The sequence below is a fragment of the Periplaneta americana genome, chromosome 6, assembly GCF_040183065.1.
Source record: "Periplaneta americana isolate PAMFEO1 chromosome 6, P.americana_PAMFEO1_priV1, whole genome shotgun sequence".
Classification (NCBI taxonomy): domain Eukaryota; kingdom Metazoa; phylum Arthropoda; class Insecta; order Blattodea; family Blattidae; genus Periplaneta; species Periplaneta americana.
In genome coordinates this window covers 8,512,421-8,531,198 of record NC_091122.1, presented here as the reverse complement: position 1 = coordinate 8,531,198, position 18,778 = coordinate 8,512,421, and the positions used below count along the sequence as shown (strand labels likewise).

The 18,778-nt window shown below is 35.0% G+C and overlaps 1 protein-coding gene across 1 annotated transcript in view; it reads right to left on the bottom strand.

Moving 5' to 3' along the window:
- LOC138702177 (uncharacterized) overlaps nucleotides 1-12,397 on the bottom strand; it is a 44,892-nt gene extending 32,495 nt beyond the window's left edge. Inside the window, exons 1-3 of the mRNA XM_069829783.1 lie at nucleotides 12,286-12,397; nucleotides 6,275-6,342; nucleotides 479-506 (exon numbers count right to left, since the gene is read on the bottom strand). Of these exons, the coding sequence (XP_069685884.1) occupies nucleotides 479-506; nucleotides 6,275-6,342; nucleotides 12,286-12,343 (154 nt within the window). The 5' untranslated portion in view covers nucleotides 12,344-12,397. The remainder of the gene's footprint in view (nucleotides 1-478; nucleotides 507-6,274; nucleotides 6,343-12,285) is intronic.
- Between the last annotated feature and the right edge of the window lie 6,381 nt (nucleotides 12,398-18,778).

The following is an 18,778-nucleotide window of genomic DNA, read 5'->3' as shown; positions in this document are numbered from 1 at the left end:
CTTCGCTTGGTATACAAAACATATTGATGGAATAACGGTCTATGTTGCCCGTCCGATAGTAAATTTATGAGTGGAGTTACGATGTAACATTTTTGTTCCTCCTGCACAGCTAGCAGATTGTAACATTAGACCAACGCTTCAATTGCAGAGAATGCTTTCCGTGTGTAATACAGAAACCGAATTTACCTTTCTGCAAATCGCATGATTTCGTTTATTGGTGTGTTTCAAGTAAGAGCCATTCGCATGTGTTAAAAGGGAAGGAATTTATATGAAGCTCGTAAAATGTAATTGGGAATATCGTATATTTCGTCGCCTTGGTGAATCTGGTTTATTTATTACAATAATTAGTATTGGCAGCTAGTATTTCTTAAGTAAGCTTTCCCTACAATAGTTATCCAGTGAAAATTTTCGGCCAAGTCTAAGCCGCAATATTCCGTAAAAAAAAAAAAAAAAAAAAAAAACTAATGTTATTACTTACCTTTTGTCTCATCGATCACCTTTTGAGTCTGAAAATAAATGAAGAAAATTTGTTTAAGTGTTTAAAGAGTGGAAAAATTAAAGGCACTGTAATGGTCTGACAGGAAGGAAAGAAGAGAAATAAAGGCGGGGTACAATGTTTCAAGTTTAAACAGTGAAGTAAGCCTGTCCGTGAATGGCAGCACTGTCGGGCCAAGTTTACCAGTAAGTTATTTCTCATCTATAGGACTTTTGCTTTTAAGTAACTCACATTGTAGATATTTGTACAAGTCTTGCTGTCGGAATCTCTGACGGAGAAAATAGGAAACAAAATGGCGTATGTGTGCAGAGACCGGTAAGAAATACGCCCTAAAATAAGAGAAAAGCAGCAATACATTGACATGCAGTGACCAACCCGGATAACCACAAGATCATGTTAAGCTACGGTTTTGGCCAAATAAGAGATTCTGGTCTTCACGGAAGTGTTTTATTCGGGTCACTGGAAGATCTTTGGAAATTATGAAGGAAACGTCAGCCTCAGACATAAGCATCATCATTGTGGACCTCGGGCTGACGTAATTTAATCATGATTGTTACTTAATACCAATCTGTGGGTGTTCTGGTCCAGGGAAAATCCGTGTTTGATAGAAGAATGAATCGTTTAATATGTTACTTAATTAACATTGCATTTAAAGAATTAAAATACGATCATTTTGGTCCAGAGAGACTCATTTGGTGCAAGGATAATTCCTGTAACATGTTTCTTAATTATTATTATATACAAATAATGAAAATAGGATCATTTGGTTCAGGTAACATCCGTTTTGGTGCAAGGATAATTACTTTAACATCTTTCTAAATTAGTATTGAATGCATCCTTTAATAAATCACTTCAAATTAATGTCAATAAAGAGTGGATTGTGTACGGAGATAATTTTTTATGTTGGCCTCATTCTACATCTTTTTTTCATTTGTTAAGTTTATTTATACACGCTTTAACATATGTGATCATGTCGCGTCTTGAGAATGTGTGGGTTTACCAGTAGGCCGTTTTTACTCTTGTTGAGTTCCTGTTTCTATTGTGTGTTGTAGATGGCTTGTGTTCACGTAACTGTTTATAGATTTTGATTAATGTTTATCGTATTGGTAATTGAAGCGGTGATGAATCATGGCATGTAAATTTCCAATCTGTCTTTATGACTAAGTGAAACTATGAAAAACCCCAGTCAGATTGGTCGGCCACAGAGTTTGAACCCGTGACCTCCCGAATGCGATCTCAAATTCTACCGCCTGAACCAACTCGCTCGGTTGTGCATCATTGTTTATGTAAATAAAAAAATGAAAATGAAGTGGTAAAAAAATATTATTTTAAGAAACACAGGAAACGAATATGGGTAAATTATGAGCGCAGGAACGGCACTTCGTGACACTTTGAATAATAACTCAGCTCCAGTGAGCTCAACGGTAAAATGCTAATTTTTACTCTGTATGTAGGACTGCTGTATTTTGGCGCACTAAAATGCTCATATTTACTACAAAACTGTTAAAAATACTATTATGTTCTGTGGACAAAAGAAACTGAAGTAGGATATAAAATTAGACCGAATAAAGTTTAAATACAATAATTGCGACAGAATATCAAGTTTTCTGTACGTAAGAATTGATTTTTTATCTCACCTCACTCCCCAAATGACATTATGTCCTTCTAGAAAAAACACACTTTCAAATGGTGATGAAATTATCCAGATCGGTTAAGTAGTTTCAGAGATTTCTTCATACAAACACACAAACATTCTCTGCATATTAATATTGATAAAGATTTAAATATTTATATATTTCCATTATAGAATACAAATATATCCGTATAAAAATAGTGTTAAGTGACAAATATTCTCCGTTTGTTGTATGCAAGGCCGCCTTAAATAGACGGAGTCATTTGTTTTTATATCATTATAGCCTGTTAATCTGAGGCGGCGTTGGTAAAAGTGTTGTTATTTTAAAACTCTTTTATCTCGTTAAATATCAGTTCTGTCAAACTTTTTCGTAGAATAAAACTTATCGAAGATCTTATTTAAAGTAATCAATAATAAGAGAGATATTTCGATTTATTTAATTCAGGCCCCCTTATAATCCCCCTTTTGAATAAAGTATTTTGAATGCCATATACTGTAGTATAAAATCTAAGTTAGGACGAACTTAATTAACATTCAAACTTCCAGAGAAATCGGTTCAGTCGTTATCGCGTGAAAAGATAACAAACAAACATACATACAGAGAGACAGATAGACAGACATACAGACAGACAGACAAAGAAAAATTTCAAAAACTCTATTATTGGTCTTAGGATAGGTAAATATACTTGATAACACCAATTATTCTTGAAAAATCGAAAATTACCAGAAAAATTTTGGTTACAGATTTATTAATAGTATAGATTTCATTTCTATTATAATCATTCTCAATGATGTTAATTTCTGAAAATTCAAAGGATTCAAAGTGAGGTTTAAAATCTGACAGAAGTCCGAAGTTTATCAGTTAAATGTTCACCCTTCAGTCTCGGTCTTTTTTTTCCACTTCACATAATTTAATTTCGACAATAATTGTGTTGTAGGGCTGGGGACGGAGCGGTTCGGTTCGGAGCAGTTACTGTGACTTCATTACTCGGTTGATCCGAGTACAGTACGGAGTACAAATTTGTGGCGGCTGATTTAAAATATAGATGGAGTGTTTTACAAGCGTTGTAGTAAAGCGCTGTCGGTTTTCCAATTGACGAGAAAAAAAGTGCTTCTCTTCATTGCAAAATGGCGGTTGCAAATTTTATTTGCGTGATTACAACTATTAGCAGAGTTATTATATATGAAAGGCCTATTTAACCTTCAGTTTTTTTTATATATGACAGACTAATTAAAATTCATAAAATACTTTATAATACTAACAGCTAATAAATTATAATGTGAGGTGAACGTTTAACGCTGCAGCTGAATAAAAAAGAAGATAGAAAGAAACGGGCTCCATGAAGCGCTGCCTAAAACACCTAAAAATAACACACAGAATTATTTACTATTACGGAAAGTGGATAAAATAATCAATAAAACGTGGAATCTTGAACTGGAGAACATAATGAGGTGAGCCTGCCTGGAGAGAAATAAAAAATAGGTTGCAGCCGCCAAATTACTCTTCAAGGAACGACCACTCATATAAATTGAGGGAAAGAAGGCAGAGGACGGACACTGGAAAGTTTTCTTTTCTCAATCGTACTATCAGGGACTGGAATGCTTTACCTGCAGACTTACTAAAGGCTTTACCAACAACCAAAAATGCATTTAAAAATAGGCTTAAGGACCTTACTAATAGACGGTAATTATACACAGTACTTAAAGGGTGTAAATGATATGTTGTTATTGAAGTGTTGTATCAGTGAAGAATTATGTTGTGTCAGTGAAGTGTGTTGTATCAGTGAAGAAGTATGTCGTGTTAGTGAAGTGTGCTGTGTAAGTGAAACGTGTTCCTGTCAGTGAAGCTTTATAGGTTATAGTGGCAGTGCAAAGTATTTGAACAGTGAAATGTTTTTGAAGTGTTAGTGAAATCAGGATAGAATCAGTGAAATGTGTCGTAGTTCCAGTGCAGTGAGTGAGTTGACAGCGAAATGAGTGTAATGTTGAAAGGTACTTGTGCAGATATGAACATATACTCGTGGGTTTTAGTTCGATCTTAGTTTTAAGATACAAATTAGAATATTTCAAATGTTATTTTAAGTGATCGTTTCATTTAATTTAGTATATTCTCTGTTGTTGTTATTATTATTATTATTATTATTATTATTATTAATTATTAGTATTATCATTAATTGTATTTTTAATTAATCATTTTATTATTGTCATTATTGAGTGTAATTAATTACCACTGCCACCGGGTATATACCCATTGCAGTGTGAATAAATACATACATGCATACATACATACATAATGTTTATTTATTTTAGAACATTACTAGCCTTCCATACAACCATGTTCTCTTTGGGGAAGAGTAATATTATTGATAAATTAAAGTAATTAGGTAATATAATTCGTAGAAATAAATACAAATAAAATGATGACTGATGAGGTAACAAAAATCCAATAAACACAAATAGAAAAAATATAACGCACTTTCTTTTTTAACATATTTCGATATTAATCAAACACTCTAATATAATAATAATAATAATAATAATAATAATAATAATAATAATAATAATAATTATAATAATACTTATGGCTTTTAAGGAACCCGTAGGTTCATTGCCGCCCTCACAAGAACCCGCCATTGGTCCCTTTCCTGAGCAAGGTTAATCCAGTCTTTACAATCATATCCCACCTTCCTCAAATATATTTCAATATTATCCTCCCATCTACGTCTCGACCTCCCCAAAGGTCTTTTTCCCTCCGGCCTCCCAACTAACACTCTATATGCTTTTCTGGATTCGTCCATACGTGCTACATGCCCTGCCTATCTCAAACGTCTGGATTTAATGTTCCTAATTATGTCGTGTGAAGAATAAAATGCGTGCAGTTCTGTGTTGTGTAACTTTCTCCATTCTCCTGTAACTTCATCCCTCTTAGCCCCAAATATTTTCCTAAGCAACTTATTCTCAAACACCCTTAACCTCTGTTCCTATCTCAAAGTGAGAGTCCAAGTTTCACAACCATATAGAAGAACCAGTAATATAATTTTTTTATAAATGCTAACTTTCGGCTTTTTTGAGGACAGACTGGATGATAAAAGCTTTCAACCGAATAATAAATGCACTTCCCATATTTATTCTGCGTTTAATTTTCTCTCGAGTGTCAATTATATTTGTTACTGTTGCTCCAAGATATTTAAAATTTTCCAGCTCTTCAAAGGATAAATTTCCAACTTTTATATTTCCATTTCGTACAATATTCTGGTCACGAGACGTAATCATGTACTTTGTCTTTTCGGGATTTACTTCCAAACCTATCTCTTTACTTGCTTCAAGTAAAATTCCCGTGTTTTCCCTAATCGTTTGTGGATTTTCTCCTAATATAGTCGCATCATCCGCATAAACAAGGAGCTGATGTAACCCGTTCAATTCCGAAACTTCTCTGTTATCCTGGACTTTAATAATAGTAATAATTTAATAATTTATTTATTGAATCTGACAGGATTCAGGCCATAAGGCCTTCTCTTCCATCCTACCAGATAGCACATATAAATACAAAAAAGAAATACAAACACTGATGAATAGTAGTAGTAATACTATTATTATTATTATTGTTATTATGTACAGTAATATGTTCAGACTGTCAGTGTTCATTAGGCCCACTTGACAGGTCATATAATAGAATGAACTCCTCTTCAATACTAGAGTTTCAGCCAGCCTTGGGGATAAGGAAATAATTTGTCCTACAGCAGAAAATATTTAAATACAATAGTACCTACGTTGTTGTCTGCTAGAACTAAGTGAAACACGTGAACTCTGTTTGAACTGACCGGTAACGGCTACGGTTAACCGAGTAACTCCGTTGCTCCGCTGCCAAGCACATAAACCGATAGAACCGAGTAACTCAACAGTTCTACTCGCTCCGTCCCCAGCTCTGTTGTGTTGTTTATAAATTTCTGACCCACATAGTGTAGTTGACCCATTGGCTTTTCAGAAAAGTATCACTCTGTAAGGAAATTATCTACAGTTGCAAGCACGGCCTGGCATCCATGATATTAACAGAACATTCTTCCATGATAACATGATTTTGTTTTTTACCAATACTTAAAAGTTTCTCTCAGTATGTAATTACGAAAATTATTCTTCACACTTACTAAATCTGCTAATTGTGTTCCGAGTTCTTTGGCTTCAGGGTCCACATAATCGCCGTAACCTTGCGCTTCTGAAAAAAAAGAAAAAGTTTGTAAACACAGTGATAGTACGCAGAGCGATTGGTGGATATTTAATTACCTGGTTCGTAAGGTATGGGATTTGTGAGCTTCCAATGGGGGAACATGCATGACACTTTCAGTGGGGATATGATATTATGATATGATATTTATTTCTACAGCTCTTATTTAATTTAGTAATGGGTCGCCACCACATCTCTATATTCGTGGTCCCCGTTTATTACAATAACACATACAAACTTTCATCGACGTGTGCAGTCATCTTATTGTACTTTTACTACTCCCATTACAATAATACATACCCTCAATTTACTATCTAACCTCTCATCTTGAAAACTTTCCCTTCTATCTAGTGGTCACCTGACCACTTTTTTTGTTTACTTATATTGAAGTATTTCCTATAGTTTAAAATTTCCTTAATTTATATATTATCTTTTACCAACTACTTAATCATAATCATTTACAATCACTTCTACCTCTCCTCACTTCTGTCATTAGTTTTATCCCCTGTTTCTTCACTAGTCACTGAATCACATGTTCATTTGTTCATAAATTTTTGATTGGGCGTTATTATTGGGGACCAAGGTGGAAGTGGAAGGTGTTTGATCTGAAGGTCTTCCAGGGCTTGCATGACTACTGCAGCTCGATGTGCACAAACATTATCTTCAAGAAATAGGCCTATACAATTTTCTTGAGCAACGGTATCACGCCTGTTCGAAATGCACTCTCTCACCATTTCCTCTGCGTACCTTTGACCTCTCACAAGGGAAGGGTTTCGGCTCGAACAGGAATTTTTGGTTAAAATTTGTACAGAGACTTACTTCACAATGGTGATGAAGACCCTAAAAGCATTCATTTGTGTAACTCTCCGTTTGGTTGGTATTGGTCAATACATTTCTTTAAAAATGTACATGAGGATTGTCTATAAGATGTCTGAAACAGCATGGAGCAGAGCAATAAGCACTACACGCAGAAGCAACTTACTTACTGGCTTTTAAGGAACCCGGAGGTCCATTGCCGCCATCGGTCCCTATCCTGAGCAAGATTAATCCAGTCTCTACCATCATATCCCACCTCCCTCAAATCCATTTTAATATTATCTTCCCATCTACGTCTCGGCCTCCCCAAAGGTCTTTTTCCATCTGGCCTCCCAACTAACACTTGATATGCATTTCTGGATTCGCCCATATGTGCTACATGTCCTGCCCATCTCAAACGTCTGGATTTTATGTTCCTAATTATGTCAGGTGAAGAATACAATGTGTGCAGCTCTGCGTTGTGTAACTTTCTCCATTCTCCTGTAACTTCATCCCTCTTAGCCCCAAATATTTTCCTAAGCACCTTATTCTCAAACACCCTTAATCTCTGTTCCTCTCTGAAAGTGAGAGTCCAAGTTTCACAACCATACAGAACAACCGGTAATATAACTGTTTTATAAATTCTAACTTTCAGATTTTTTCACTGAAGACTAGATGACAAAAGCTTCTCAACCGAATAATAACACGCATTTCCCATATTTATTCTGCGTTTAATATCCTCCCGAGTGTCATTTATATTTGTTACTGTTGATCCAAGATATTTGAATTTTTCCACCTCTTCGAAAGATAAATCTCCAATTTTTATAGTTCCATTTCGTACAATATTCTGGTCACGAGACATAATCATATACTTAGTATTTTCGGAATTTACTTCCAATCCTATCGCTTTACTTGCTTCAACTAGAATTTCCGCAGAATAAACTCCAGAACAATCTTCTGAACCACATTCCAGTGCTGAAAAATCAAATACCACCAGAATTACATTTTTGAAGTCCGAGACTTGTTCAGGATTCATGTAACCAGTTGATTGCCAGGAATATTGAAGCATAGAGCGGTACACTGGAGCAGACAACTAATTATGAATAACAGATTGCATTTTCGTTATAAACACTCGATTTCCCAAGTTAAGTTCTGGATTCTCAGCAAGAGTCCTTATGCAATCTGTTATCCTCCGAGCATATATTTTGTATTGTCTAAGGAAATAGATATCCAGAGGCTGGATATATTTAGTTTTTTTTTAGGTGGAATGATCATGCATTCCATGTCCTAGGCTTGGAATGATTCATTTATTAAGGTTGTGTGCTTGTGCACATTCAATGACTCACACAACAGTCTACATTCCTCATTAGCTGCAGTATTTTCAGACAGAACGTTGGAGAATAATGTTCTTAAATGGGCTTTAGACATTTTACCAGTCACACTAGGTTCTAGGCTAGGCGTAGGTGTCACATCCCCTTAACTTGTGCAGTGCTCTCCTCACCCCTCAACTTGTACAGTGGTATAACAGACAAACCACACATTACACAAACGAATGCTTTCGGGGGCTTTACAGAGATGTAAAGATGGGCCTGTATACAAATTTTGGATACGAAACTCCTGTTCGAACCGAAACCCTTTCCTTGTCAGTGCTCCATCGATTATATGAAGTTCGGTTCGCCAGCCTAAGAACACACCAGCCCAAACCATAACACTTCCTCCACCATAAGAAACTATTCGTTGGACATATTGCGGTACACTGCGATTGCCAGCAGACCTGTGTACTCTCTGAGGTCTGTTGTCATTAAAGAGGCAGATCTGGACATTTCCCCAAAGAATACCTTCTTTGATCTTGTGATTGACCCATGCTAATCTTTGTCTGCGATTGATTGGTTTAAGTGCTAGACATGGTAGCGTTCTATAGGACGTCAAACCTTCTTCCCAGAGTCTATTTCTAATTGTTTGATCAGATACCGAAGGGCCAGTGGAGTTCTGAAGGTCTTGTTGTATATGTCTAGCTCTAGCAAATGGAGTTCTTCTTGCTTGGATGATGTATTTTGACGGTCTGTCGAGGCGTAGTCTTACGATTTGATCCAGTGTCAGGTCTTCTGGTTACCAAACCCGTCTCCCGAAAACAAGGAAGCACTCTAGAAATCATACTCTGGGATTTATCTATCAATCTGCAATATCAACCTGACATTCACCTCGCTGCTCTAGTCGACCTACCATCTCTACCTAATCACTTGACAGATGATGCTTCTGCATGTTAATTCAAAGAGAATTAATGAAAAAGAGCAATCTTGTTGTTAAAACACGATTAAAAATTAAATTAGAACGTGGATGTGTGAAATCTGATGGCAAAAAGTATGATTATTCACAAATAAACAATTATTGAATTAGGCTTCAAATTCTTGTTGCTATAAAATATTCAGTTGTTTGCATATCTAGGAAGATAACTTCATTATTATTTGAACAAAAATATTTGGAAATAATAATTGCTATTGCAATATTCCTATTCATTTTTAAGTAGTTTATTAGGTCTACATAGAATATTACAATTATGATATAAATTTTGATAAAGTGGTGTCGACAAATGTTCAAAAAACAATTTTGTACAGACTATGTTGTAATGATAAACCAAAATCCAGAAGATTATTTTTAATAAATAGGGAATTCAAAATATGTTACACATTTGAATTAAAATTGAGCAATTTAATGCCGGTACTGTTTATTAAATAATGGGAATATTCAGTAATTGTATATTTCTTAAATTTGTTTTCGCTGCATTATAATGAATATGATGTATCGGTAAAGTTCATTACTACGAGATTACACTATTGAGAAATTTGTATGAGAATAATTGTGGCGCTGTCAATCTTCTACCAATTGAAGGTAGGCTTACATATTTAAATTCCTTTAGTAACGCATTGTAAGAATTGCTGTTAATTAAAGCACATCTACCATATTTATTTTCTTAAAATACATAGGCCTGCATCGAAGGAAACGCTTCTGAATTTTTTTTATATTAATATTATTATTATATACATCTGTCCACATAATTGAAAAATAATAATATTATAATTTCCTACGTATTGCAAAGTAACTTTAAAACGTGTTCATCGTTGAAATATCCCTGGAATTATAAAAAGTAGATCCTGGTTGTCCATATATTTTATCCATGATCTCATCAATGTGTGTTTTTTTTTAATTTAAATTATATTTAAGAATTAAACCTGCACTGTTAATAGAAATTTTCAGAACTCAAATTGTATTGAACATTTGGTTGTAGAGATGTTCTGTGAAAAATTATGAAGCAGCATTGTTAACATCAGTACCGGTACGAAATTATCTAGTACGAGTATACTCCAGGTAAGGAGACTGTGTAGCTACTGTATATCATGTTATGCTATTTAAATTGTACCATAGGCATGCAAAGAGAAAGAACATATTTATTTATTCCAACGTAAGTGTTGGTCGATTATTATTCCGAGATACTTAACTTGAGGAGATTGATTTAGAATAGGACAGTTACAATTATTAGAAGAAGAATTGGATGTACGAATTTTTAAATAAAATATTTGTATCTATGTTAAATATAAATTTGTTGAACTATTAAACATAGTTTGGGTGGATATGACGGTGAAATGAAATGTTCAATGAACTATACCACAGGGCAAAAGTCACCCTGTTAGTTTAAGGTTATTACAAGCAAATAGGCTATTCGAGTTGCAGAATAACAAAAATTGTGCCATGTCCCAGCACTAAAGTTTACTCACATAGTGTGTTGTGGTGGTTTTTTCTAAGAATTTTGAAAACATATAAGGGGTACTGGTCTTTTATATTTTATTGGGAACAACCCCTCCCCAACATAGCTCTTATTTAATCAGACTCGCAACCTGCATTCTTGCCCTGTAATATCTTAAATTGGTTTTAATTTCTTATAAGTGGTTGAAAGTGATGTAAGTTACCATACGAGTCTTTTTTTTTTTTCGCTATGCTACCAGTCGCATCTTCCCTCGCTACAACATTAAAATTGGTAGTTGCGATCAACGATTTTTTCACAATCGACTACGTAGTTGTTTTTTGTGAAAATTTCAACAATAAAAAGTGACGTGTCGTGATATTACAATTGGAGCAAAACATGTGGAGCATACCAAGATACGAGAGTTTTTAACGCAGATGTACGATCCTACCAGGCCAAGACACGAATTCTGTAAGAACATGTGTATTGCGATGGTCGTTGCATATTCAACGTCTGCCAGTGGATGGCATGTACTAGGAAATTCGTATGTCCCAGTGCTATAATGTGTCGTGAACGTGCAGTATATTTCCAGCCTACAAGCATAGTCTGTCTGCTTGGTGAGTACCTGCCGTTAGTTTGAAACAATATAATTTTGTCTTGACAATTGGCAATCGATGTTTCCAGAAAACTTTGAAATATGTATAATAATTCTATTCTGCAACAAGATACATATAATCCAGAAATTCGTACGCCATCATTATTATAAGCATTGTAAATGTTGTTTAATAAATTAATCACTGGTTTATCTGCATATTGTTAGATAATCTTTATGAATTTACATATTTAACTACATATTTGACTCTCTCTATTTTAGTGTATATATTTACATACATATTTGGTATACTACATAAAAGTTAGTGTTTTTTTTTTTTACTTATGGTGGCCTTAATATTTTAAACTGTAACGCCAATACTCCAAGAGCGTGACGTCATACAATTTCGTGTGACAATTTCCCAAAGGTTGTGTTGTGGGTAACCTATCATGATACGGACGGGTTTGAAAATAAACATGAAGAAAGAAATGCTGAATAAAGTGATAATTAGACTGATGCAGAAGGACGTGAAGATAAATTGAAGGAGGAAGACGAACAGATAGAGAAAGAATAAGACATCAAGAATGATGATAATCAAGAAATGGAAATGAAGGGAAAGGAAAATGAACAGAGAACTGGGAAGAGAAGATGTCTTCGAAAAGCGAAGGGCGGGAATCAGATGAAGTAGACCCAATCGAAGAACAAGTGGAACGAATTTTTATATTTTATAATTTCGTGCACCAGACAGCGAAATGTGGAAGATTTGGTAACGGTAACAAAGAGCCAAGCAATGAAGTGTTGAACTTACCAACGAAGACGAAGGGCACGAATGCAGCGAGCACGAAGATCAACAGCGAAGTTCTCATTGTCTTGTAGTAAGGCACCTGTCTGCTGTCAATGGTACGCCGTCTCAGTGAAAACGAAGAGCTCCACCGCCTTCTTTTATACGGTCTCCACGGACATGACACCGATAACATGCTCGTTACTATGATACGTTCGTCGATTATATAATACACGACACGTATGTTTCATCATAATGTGACGTGCTAAGCGTCCATTTGTGGTTATGGAGTAATTTATTCATAGCGTTCTGCCGAAGGGCAGGTGTTTCACTGCAAACCCAGCATTTTCCAGTCTTTCCTATTTTCTGCCTTCCTCTTAGTCTCCATTTATGATCCGTATATCTTAATATTGTTTGTTTGATATCTTCTTCTTCCCCGAACTCTTCTCCCGTTCACCATTCCTTCCAGTGCATCCTTCAGTAGGCAGTTTCGTGTTAGTCAGTGACCCACCCAATTCCTTTTTCTCTTCTTAATCAGTTTCAGCATAATTCTTTCTTCACCCACTCTTTCCAACACAGCTTCGTTTCTTCTTATGTCTGTCCATTTCTCACGCTCCATTCTTCTCCATATCCACATTTAAAATTCTTCTAGACGCTTCTCTTCACTTCGTCGTAATGTCTATGTTTCTGCCCTATGCAATGCTACACTGCACACAAAGAACTTAGTCCGTCTCTCTCTTTGTTCTTTTTCCAGAGTTCAGCAGATGATGCTCCTTTTTGTATCAAGAGCTTCCCCTGCCATTGCTATCCTCCTTTTGACTTCCTGGCAGCAGCTCATGTTACTGCTTGTAGTACGCCCCAAGTATTTGAAGCTGTCCACTTGCTCTACTGCCTCATTTAGAATTCGCAAGTTTACCTTCTTTACTTTTCGGCCTAAGACCATGGTCTTCGTTTTCTTTGCATTTATCTTCATCCCACACAGCTCTCAGCTATCATTTTGCTCCAGTAGTGTACAGTATATGGAGTGATCATAATTCTGAAATTGGAAACCTTGATAGGCTAATGCTAATTGTGATTTCCCGATCTCTGATTCATCGATTGTCGAGCAGTATGTTGCTATGCTTGAAACATTCTTTGCACCGAGACAGCACCATCTTAACATCGAAAACATGTGGTTTCTTGATCGCCGGACATGACACATTTGAACTTATTTTTTCTCCTTTGGACTCTGGACAAATTGTCTTCGGATGGCTTCTACCTTTTCATCATTTGTGGATGGTCTTGCAGTACGCCTTTTCTCCAATAGACTTCCAGTTTGTTTTAACTGTATCGTAACGACGAATGTTATTCTCTTGTGGTGGTTCTTCGTTAAATACGCGACGAAATTCACTTCGTACACGAGTCACGTATTCCAGCCACAAAACCCATTACGCTTGTCTTTGGACATCCATCTTATAGGCCTATAATTAATTGCAACAATAAATATTATTGCATTTGTTCCATCGTTATTCTCTCAGTGCCTCAAACTTACAGACGAAAGCTTTGAGATTTTTATTCTCATCTGGGACCAATATTACATTTCTGCCCTATATTCATTAAACAAATAAATTCCTCTGAAAGCCCGCCATGACTTTAGGGACACGGTGTATGCCAAGTGTCAACGTGAATCCTCAGCCTCATGACGCTAAATGCGAGTACCATCTCACCATCAGCAATTCAATTCATGCCACATGATTTCACAGTTGATATAACGTCGTTATAAGACTGGCTAAGAAGGGAACTGAACTGTGAAGAAGTTATTCATTCATTCATTCATTCATTCATTCATTCATTCATTTATTATCTTCCATAGATCTTATATGAGCAATGAAGCTTTAAGATGTGGAACAAGTCAAAATTTTACAATATTATAATTACATTTTTACAAATTTTTACAATATTTTACAATTTTTACAGTTTTACAATGTAGTAATTTTGTACAATGATGAGGTGAGGTCCGAGGATTCGCCAAAAGATTACCCGGCATCTGCCTTTGGGTTGGGGGAAACCTCTGAAAATCCCAACCAGGTAATCAAATCAAAGGTGGAAATAAAGTGATGCCGAGGACTCGCCATAGACCATCCGGCTTCAGTCCCGCGGCTGGGGAAAATCTCGGAAGAAACCATTCATTGAGACCAAAGGGGGATCCAACCCAAGCCTGAACGCAGCTCTGGATGAGCAGCCCAGCGAGTCTGCCGACTGAGCTACATCGATGGCTCTACTAAAAGTATACAATACATATCCAATCAGATTATTAAATTTACAAACGCAAACGATCATTCATCAGTTGAGCTATATGTATAATACAAAACAAGTAAGTTAATTAAATTTAAGGCATAAACAATTCAATCAGTTATGATATACATAAATTGATAATACATATCATGCAAACTACTTCAAATTACAAACACAAACAATTCATCAATAGAGCTATACAGATTATTATTCAATTTAAAGCATATACAATTCATCGGCCAAAACTATACAAACATAAATACAAAGTAAGCAGTTTAATTCAATTAACAAGCATACTTTCATTAAGCTATACAAATTTGTACAATTAATATCAAGTAGATTAATTCAATTTATAATCATAAACAATTCATCATTTCAGCTATAAAGACTACTGTACAATTTACAGCATATACAATTCATCAGTTGAGCTATACAAACTAGTATTCATTTTAAAAGCATATACAATTCATATAAACTAGCCAAACTACACAAACATATACAATGAAATTAGTTCAATTTACAAACTTATTTTCGTTAAGCTATACAAAACAGTACAATTCATATGAAGTAGATTAATTCAATTTATAAGCTTAAAAAATTCATCAGTTGACCTATACAGTATACTATTCAATTTACATCACATACAATTCATCAGTTATGCTAAACAACAGATTAAGTCAATAGAAAAATATATTTTAGTTAGGCTATGTGGTGTCTTTAAGATACAATTATCTTTCCTTTAAGAGGACACTCCACTAACAATGACAACGTTTTTCTGAATAATGATTTATCAGTCAGATTTTGAGACAATATTTACTACTGTGTAAAGGGCTAACAAAATCCAAGTTTTGAACTTCCAAATATTCTTGGCTTTTGATTTTTATCTGTTTTTCTATTTATTTTTACAAATATTTTCAAACCTAAGTTTTTAGTAGATCATGTAAATTTTTAAGCTTCATTTTCTGCGGTTACATTCGCAAGGCACAGACAAGCATTTCTATGCTTTCGTCTTATGAAATATTTAATTTTTTTCACTTTAATGTTTTTTTTTTTGAAAATGTTATTTGTTCTATAATTCATTAAAAATATTAATAAAAGAAAGTAGTACCTTTTCTCACAAAATGAATGCATAGAAACATGCAGCTGTCTCATAAATACTTGCAGTAATAATTTCATCCCGATTGATTAATATTTGGCATAGAAAATTGGTGTTGAATCATGAAAAATAAGCTTATGGAAAAATGGATTTGAAAGTAAAATGAATATTTATGTGAGTTAGAATTGTCAGCCCGCTACACGCATCAGCGACTTCAGGGAGCCAAGTTAGTGGAATTGTAATAAGAAATTTCTAAAAAAAATGTTTTTGATGAAAATCTGCTTTTGACTGCTCTTTAAATGCCACGCTCCCTTACAGACAAATTAAAAAATAACATGTTTGTAATTAGAATTGAACAAAATCCATTTTCGTTGTGAAGATATACATTCTAAAGAATTGAAATAGCCAATATAAATTTTTTGGAACATTTTCATGAATTTGTATGGAGTCTCCCCGTAAGGTGCGTGTGTCTGACGCAAAAGTGAGAATAGGGGGACATTTGAAAGACAAAGTTGTGAAACTGATGGAATGGCAAGTAAAGTAACATTTATTTTTTTTCCTAAATCCAGTCCATTTGAGCGACATATTGTTTAATTTTGAGGACGTTATGTTCCTCATTCTTCGCGATTGTAGTATCAGTTCAGTTACCTTGAGGTTTTCTAAAGACGGAATTGTAGCGTGCTTAATCAAAAGCAGATAACCAGCACAATGTATTCGTCCTTCGTTTTTTAAATTATGGAACAATGTAAACTATCACCCATGTGATAGCAGCATTAACTACGTAATATTTTGTTTCTTTTTTACTATTGTTTGCTGATATGTCCCGATCTTCAATACAGATTAAAAAAACACATACACGTGGAAAACGTAATAGCATTGTTTGACAGTGCTGCAAAATGAGGCGATTTTTTCTACGTAGGCTGTCTTTGGTTGTCATTTTGCGATCACGAAAAGTGGAATGGTGCTCCATGGGGAAAAGGAGTTTTTCTTTTCGTGGTGGAAATGGCGCTGTTTTATTTACTGAAACTGAAAATAATTTGCAACGATCATTTTACGTGTTTAATATTACCTCAAAGGAATTTGACATAACTGTATTTAATCAAAAAGCTAAATCTAGGTAATCTCTGGATTCCCCATAAAATGGAAGTTGGTTGCGTATAATAGTAAAATTGAACAGGCATCGACATTTTGAGATTTGTGTGAACATATTAATAGTTAACGCCAATTTAAAGACGGGAGTATTGAGAAAACAATTAAGGGTAATGGAATTGCAGGATATTTAAGAGTACGAGCTTCAGAGTTTTAAGCTTGATTTCAGTGATGTTTTCACCAGTAATTATTCTTTCATTGATGATGTTGAAATTTTCAGATATAATATTTTGGTTTGTAAATTTGGGCTTTAACAGTTAAATGCAAAAATGCATATCTTACTCATAAATCAGATTGCACATGAATGAATTAAAGAATGAAGATTTTTTCTAGTTTCGATAGCGGAAGATGTAGCTGTATAATAAAATTGAGTAATGGAATTCCGTATTTATTTTTTATGTTACTTACTATGATGTAGCAAAGTACGCATGATATCTCCGTGCAGGAATTCTGCATTACCATATGGTGAAGAACGGGTAGAATGGAGAAAAATTCTCTCCGGAACCGGCATTCGAACCTGGGTTTTCAGCTCTACGTGCTTACGCTTTATCCATTAAGCCACACCGGATTCAGGACGTAGACCTGAAAACCTGGGTTGGAATCTCGGTGCCGGAAAGAATTTTTCTCCGTCCTACCCATTCCTCACCATATGGTATTGCAGAATTACTGCACGGAAATATGATATGTCCTTCGAGATAAGCGTGAGTAATCACTTTGTGGTTCAAGACGGCGCACAGTGTGCAATTTTCCCAGTCTAGGTGGACAAAAATCAAATTTCGACTTGTTTAGTTAGACATAGGTGAATATGAATTCCTGTTCTTTAACATTTGAAGAATGTTGTGAGAAATAGCTTTTACTGTTTTATCAGCGGCAAGCTATATTCAGAAGGGTTTGAACAATGAATTCTTCCTAACACTTCTCGCTCCTGTTCAGCCGTAGACTTACTATGTGGGTGAAAAAGAGCCATTTCGTCTCTTGAGTACTTTATGGTTCTAACTCCACTTTTTAACAAAATCGAGTTATGGTATACATGCGAATCTCATGGACCTAAAGAATATAAATTGATCATAAAATTACAATAGAAATAACCTAAGAATATTGCAATTCGCAGTTGTTTTTAGTCCTAAGTCCGAAAGCAACACTTATTTTTGTTCTTAGTGGTTGTGTCTCCAGAAGCGAATCACATTGCTGTATACAGTCACATGATTACATAACGAAACATGGTGGCAGCGAAGAGGAAAATTCAAGGGAGCGCACAGTGACGAGAGATAGTGATATTATTAATAGTTGACAAGTATTAAAAACACATTAAATAATACCAAACTTTGGCATTTTTTAAAGCTGCCTGAATGCATATTTACTCATGTGAACTAAGTTAGAATCTGATGAAGTCCAGAATGAACAAGGATACGCAGTTCTGTTTACCACAACACCGACTAGGGAAGAGGAAGATCCCAATATGTTTCGAAGGGAAGAAGTAAATAATTGTCTTGAAACTTTTGTGCAAAATCGTACTCTGTTTTTTTTTATAATTTAGCGCATAAATAGCTAATGATAAGAAATATTCCGTTCTCGGAAAAGGTTACGGGATCCAAGTCAATGTGCGGAAACATAAAGAATGGGAGACGAAAGCAAGGAACTAAGTATGTGGATGGAAAAGGAGATTTAAGAAGAGGAAGGTCCATATAGAAGGGAAAAAAACCTGCCATGCTACATGCAAGTTCAAATATTGTATGAAAAAATTCTGCCAGAGGAAAGACAGTTAATTAATTCATAGTTAATTTTGGGAAATTAGGCTGTGGTATGGTTCATGCGTTCTGCAAAACAAAAACAGTATTATTATGTCAGTAGCTATTTGGCATTTTCTAAGCACTAACAAACACAGAAAGAGCGTAGAACCAGGCTGTAGTCTTGTATAGAAGATTGATGCTGTTCTAGTGATATCCAAAGGCATTAATATCTCTGCAGTACTTCTCTCTGAAGTAAATATTTTCTTTACAA